Raw genomic sequence first — 5954 nt, 5'->3', positions numbered from 1 at the left:
AATAACATAAGCCAATGTCTCTTTAAAAAAAAACTTGAAGTTTGTCGTTGTATTCTGGAATGAGGTCAGACATGAGGCTCCTCATTGCACGCGCTGATTATTATTAGATTCCTTTTTCGACCAATAGGCGCCGAGGAGGCGTGTTTTGGCACAGAGGCAGGGTAGAGACAGTGTTCTATTGGTGGAATTTTATCGCCGTTGTATCTTTGGAAAGGGATAAAGCCGAGCAGAGGAGAAACTGAATGCTGCTTGAAACTCAACTCTACTGCAGATGGAAGGCGGAACCTGTAACTCGCTCTAGGTTTTTGAAACCCTCTCTCACTCTCCCCACGCATGGCTTTTCCTATAGGAGAGAGCACAAGGCTATGCAGAGAACAGCAGTTACCTTAGATACTTTGTGTGAAACTTGGACGCCTTTTCAGCGCCAGTGCGCCCAGTGTGGCACTCAGACTGCGCTCGGCAGCTGTGGTGCGCGCATATGTTCGGTCCCACACGACTAAATAGACTTTATAAGGGCCAGAAGGAAGAGACACAGATAGAGGTACACAGTGCACAGTGGAGAGTGCATCACCTTTGCTGTCTGCGCTGTAAAATCACCAGCAGAACCTGGACATTTAACTTTTTACGCATTTAGCCTTTTTCAAAGGCCAACAGCGGATACTGGACTGAGTTATTAACTTAGTCTCAGGACTTAAGTATTTTTGAGCGTTTTTCTGAATTTACCAAACCCAGAGCCGAAGAGGAAAAAAAGAGCTGAGTTTGCTCTAAAGTGAAGCCGAGAGAGAACGAACGCATTTCTCTCCCTGTATCTGTGTGACTGGGCAGCATGGTACAGAAGATGAGCCACGCGGAAAACACCGACGAGGCGCTATCTTTTTTCACCGGGGATTCGAGCTCTGACTCTGGCGCGTGCATGGACCTGGATGCGGCCGCGTCGCCTCCTTCCCCCGGCTCCACTGCCTCCTCGACCGGGGAAAAGCTGGGAGAAAACCCGGCGTGGTGCAAAACCCCCAGTGGGCACATCAAGAGACCCATGAACGCATTCATGGTGTGGTCGCAGATAGAGAGAAGGAAGATTATGGAACAGTCTCCAGACATGCACAATGCCGAGATCTCCAAGCGTCTGGGGAAGCGATGGAAGCTACTCAAAGACTGCGATAAGATCCCTTTTATCCGGGAGGCAGAGCGGCTGAGGCTCAAGCACATGGCGGACTACCCCGACTACAAATACCGGCCAAGGAAGAAGGTGAAATCGAGCGCCTCAAAACCAGGTAACGGGGAGAAGGGAGAGAAACTGAGCAACAGTCCCAACAGCAACAACACCAGCACTAAATCATCCTCTTCGAGGAAGAGCGGATCCAAATCACCCAGCAGCAGCAGACCCCACAAATCACTTTTCGGGACCAGTAGTAGCAGCAGCAACGGCACCAAAGCATCGTCATTTTCCTCGGATCACCCGTCGGAGCACCACCACTCGCTCTACAAGTCCAAATCGGTTTCCTCGGCGGCCAAGCAGATCCCCGAGAGCAAGAAACCAAAGCGGGTCTACGTTTTCGGCAGCGGGGGTAACATGAGCGTCAGCCCCGCATCCTCCGCCGCGGTCCCGGCCAGTCCGACCCTCAGCAGCTCGGCGGACTCCAGCGACCCGCTCAGCCTGTACGAAGACGCGGCCAGCGGTAAGGAGGAGGGCGGGCTGTCTCCCAGCAGCAACGGCAGCAGCACCGGCGCGCCTTCGGAGCGACACGGCCGCCACACGTACGCCAGTCGGCGGGTCTCCTCGCCTACCCCCTCCGGCTCCCACTCGTCCGCCTCGTCGCATTCCTCGTCTTCCTCGGAGGACGAGGAGTTCGAAGACGACTTGCTTGATGTTAACCAGAGCCCCGGGTTTGATAGTATGTCACTGGGAAGCTTCGGATCTTCAGTTCTTGACAGGGATTTGGATTTTAATTTTGAGTCCGGTTCCGGGGGCTCACACTTCGAGTTCCCAGACTACTGCACGCCTGAGGTCAGCGAGATGATTTCAGGGGACTGGCTGGAGTCTACCATCTCTAATCTGGTCTTTACGTATTGAGTAAACATGACAGGTTGACCTAATGTTGTCCAATACAAGCAAAAACAACAGGAGAGACCGGGATTCTCGGTAAAGTGAGTTTTATAGTTTGTGTCATAACAATGCCAGACTAGTAAAGTACCACTATTGCCCCCTAACAAGGCTCCCATCGCCGATACAGACACAGACAGTGGGCTGTGTGCGATTATGAACTAACTTCAAAGCGAATAATAACATGCGTTTATAGCGATTTCTTTGGATCGTGGACTGTGGGACTCGGTCACAAGCAGGAGGAGGGCGCTCAGTTGCCACGATGTGAGTCTGAGAGAGATCAGTGAATGCTCTGATTAGGACCGACTGAGTTCCTATTGAAACAAACACTCGGTCTTGAACTGTTTTGAACTGAACAACTGTGATTGATTTGCACGTTAAAGCGACGGCAGTCCGCGGTCTGCCATTTACTTAATCAATGTTACCGAAAAAGGGACTTTTCACAACTTTTACAAATCGCCAAGTGAACTTCATCATAACTTAAAGAGGTACAGAAATAGGACTGTTGTGCGACGGTTTTTGTGGTGTCAGCGAAATGGATTTTTTATGACAAGGTGGGTTTTCAAAAGTCGAATATTTTCACAAACGCAAAAACGCATGATAGCCTCCTACAGCCGCCTACAACTCTGTTCCTGTCTTGTACTGATATTTTCTAAGACTGTCGAACAGTTAAGTAGTGTTAGGGTTATTTAAATGGATAGGTGGCGCTCTGTTCGGTTCCTCTCTTTTAAAATGGACATGAAAAAGTATCACCAGCTGTTGTAAACTTCAGGATTCAAACTCAACTTCAAATCTGTGCTGAACTTTATACACTTATTATTATCCTCTACAATTCAGGACCAAAATTCGTTTTATGTTAATTTCAGATATTATAGAGAAATCCTCACCGATTTTTCATCCTCTGAGCTTTGTTTTGTACGTTTATTCAGATGCCATTTTTATATGGGATGTTGTATTTATATACTGGGCCAAGCATTTTTGACTTATCATTTTCTGTGTTGTATGCATTAAGTCATGTTGTTTTCTGTTTGTCTGTCACGTTTCCTTCTCAGGCGAAGGGCTAGAGTTTTAAAAACCATTTTTTTTAGTTCTTTTTATATTTAAATGTAGACTTTGGACACTTAAAAAAGAGAGGAAACAGTTTCATTATTTTCTCAGTGTATTTTTGTACAAATCTATATCAAAAAGGGGGTGTCAACAATCGGTGTGTAGCCTACTAATACCGCTGTTTTGGATTTCCTAGTTTTAAATACCCTGCTGGCTGGTTCTCAGTCTGAGCCAGCCAGCCTACCGTTCACGTTTACAATAGAAATCTGCAGGCTTCTTAAAGACACAGGAACACATTTATTCTACACAGTGGAACATGTGGGTTAATTTAACAACATCAGTATCTGGAGCAGCCACTCCTTAGTGCATTTCCTGTCAGATGTTTTGCCTATGACAACAAATGAGGAGATTGTAGCTTTAAATTTGAATTATTTCCTTTAAATTTGAATTATTTCCTGGTGTTTTTTCTATTGATGTCAAAATTTGGTAAGCAACCACTGGATTGAATGGGGGCATCAATCAACAAAGCAAGCATACAGCAACAAGCATTATTCAAATTGCTGACTTGAGTTCCGCAACAATTAATTGTACTGCGTTTCTCATTGTATTTGGATATATAATCTTTTCTACTTGTCGGCTAACTATTAGCTAATAATTGTTTTAGTATCTTTATGGCATGGTGAATAGCATTTGTATTTCAGATTCAGGTTATTAGCTGTTGTGTTTTTAAGAAAAAAGAAAAAAATGAGGAAAAATTCAACGTGAAATCGATCTTTGTATATTTGACTGTATCATAAAGCAAAAAGATTGTGTGTTTATGTATGTCGTTGCTATCAAGGACAGGCACTGTCTAGAACTGCTATCTTTTACACACCCTTACTTATGTTTAAGGTGGTCGTTCAGGACTCTTTTTTTATATATATATATGAAAGCATTTTTAAATATATTAACTTTATTTTTCATCCATCCTGTGCAATATGCTGTGTAGAATTATTGTTTTATTGTCTCTAATCATGCCATAAAAAGCAACCATCCTTTTTTGAAAGGGCGAGTAAGGGGGAAACTCATGCCAGCTAAATTGTGTCCATTCACTGCCTGTCAGATTGTTGATATAAAACTTGTGTACAGAACTTTTTTCAAGGAAGGAAATAAATATCAGCTGGAACTGAAACCCTACAACTCTTCTCTTGACTCTTTTTATTTTTAACTTCTTGTTCTCCCTATGTTGGGCATGCAATTAAAAAAAAAAGCTACATCCCCCCCCCCCCCCCCCCCCCCCCCATAGCAGATCTACAAGCTTGCGAGCTTGTGGACTGACTACTGACAGTATAAATGAAGTTTACGGATAAACTAGTGCTTATTGATGATTAGTTTGCTGATTATAAACGTCAATGTAGTTTCTATACGTATCTGTTCAATAGTTATTCTAATGGAATACACACAAAATGTTGTTAAAGAGGATGACGGCTCTTGTTATTTGATAGCAGACCACATTAGTTCCATTAGCATCTCTACAAAAAGCACAATAGTGCTGAATAAAAAACAGTTCTGTTTAGCAAGAAACCTGGAATATATGTTTATGTCAAGACATAAAATGAACCATACATATAAAAACAGAACTATAGGCATACCTTAAATGTTAAACAAATTAAACATTGCATTTATATGAGGTTAATTTGAAAATGTACACTAGATATCATCTGCATTAATGTGACAACACCACGACCCAAGAAGCTATTCTGCTGTAGTTTTTGTGTCCATCAAAGTTTACAGTTTCATTCAACTTGGATCCAAAACGAGTGGGTTTACTAGATACTCATAAAACTGAACGAACCTAATAGAAACACCGGCAGATAGTTGGAAGATTCTTTTTGGGATATCCAGCTTTATGGCTGATTTCATTAGCACCATGCTGGCTCCCATGTAAATGAAAAGGGGGAAGTAGGCAGGTGGGAGCTGTTATCTCAATTGAAAGCAAAGAGTGATGTCATGTCTCCAAAGTGATCAACATCAAAGTAGCACTGCTTTATTGCTCTATGCTGGAGATAAAGTGGTTTCAGTGATAAGGTGTGCTTTATAGGAAATCCTGCCCGTGCTCATACGATAACGATAAACTTGTGTTTACTGTTGAGTGCACAAAGAGTTAATTTGTGTTACAAATTGATAAATTAACAGTAAGAATTTTACTGTAGGCCTATACATTTGGTCACATTTTGGAAAAATCCCATAGATGTTAACATGAAGCAAAGAAGTGTTAGCGATTCTGATTTGGATCTTGGCTGCACATGTGACCTCAAGTAAACATGAGCCATGTGCTATGAAGCAGCTTTACAAATGTCACTAGGGAAAAGCCACAAATTGTGCTCACTTAAGGTGTACTATTCAGGACTACATTTGTTAAAGCACTTGGCCCTCTCCTTTTTTCCTCTACACAAAATCTCTTTGTCCAAAAATAGCCGATCTACAAGCTCACATGTGTTGCAAGTTGTGACGTGTTGTTGATCTGCTATTTTTCACTGAATGTTCACCTATTTTTGCAGAATGTTTGCCCATTATGACGTGACCAGAAGAGATGCTAGGATTCATGTGGTTAATAAGAACAAAGCAATAATATGATTCTAACCCTATCATGACCCAGATTTGATGTTTTCACATTTATCCTGCAGGGTTAAACACGAAGAATGTACAAGTGTGTGTGTGTGTGTGTGTGTGTGTGTGTGTGTGTGTGTGTGTGTGTGTGTGTGTGTGTGTGTGTGTGCGTGCGTGCGTGCGTGCGTGCGTGCGTGCGTGCGTGCGTGCGTGCGTG

General features: G+C 43.2%; 1 protein-coding gene across 1 annotated transcript; it reads left to right on the top strand.

Annotated features, from left to right (window-relative positions):
* Positions 1 to 261: 261 nt before the first annotated feature.
* sox4b (SRY-box transcription factor 4b) lies at positions 262 to 4321 on the top strand. Its single transcript, XM_083761610.1, has one exon. It carries the CDS (start codon positions 827 to 829, stop codon positions 2069 to 2071), a length of 1245 nt encoding a protein of 414 aa, XP_083617736.1. The 5' UTR covers positions 262 to 826; the 3' UTR covers positions 2072 to 4321.
* The last annotated feature ends 1633 nt before the right edge of the window (positions 4322 to 5954 follow it).

This window comes from Protomyctophum parallelum (assembly GCF_964188405.1).
Source record: "Protomyctophum parallelum genome assembly, chromosome: 3".
Classification (NCBI taxonomy): Eukaryota; Metazoa; Chordata; class Actinopteri; order Myctophiformes; family Myctophidae; genus Protomyctophum; species Protomyctophum parallelum.
The sequence above is the reverse complement of the archived record's forward strand: the minus strand, read 5'-3'. Positions and strand labels throughout refer to the sequence as shown.

Coding starts and splice junctions, on each gene's coding strand:
- sox4b (XM_083761610.1), top strand. CDS start 827: ATGGTACAGAAGATGAGCCACGCGGAAAACACCGACGAGGCGCTATCT.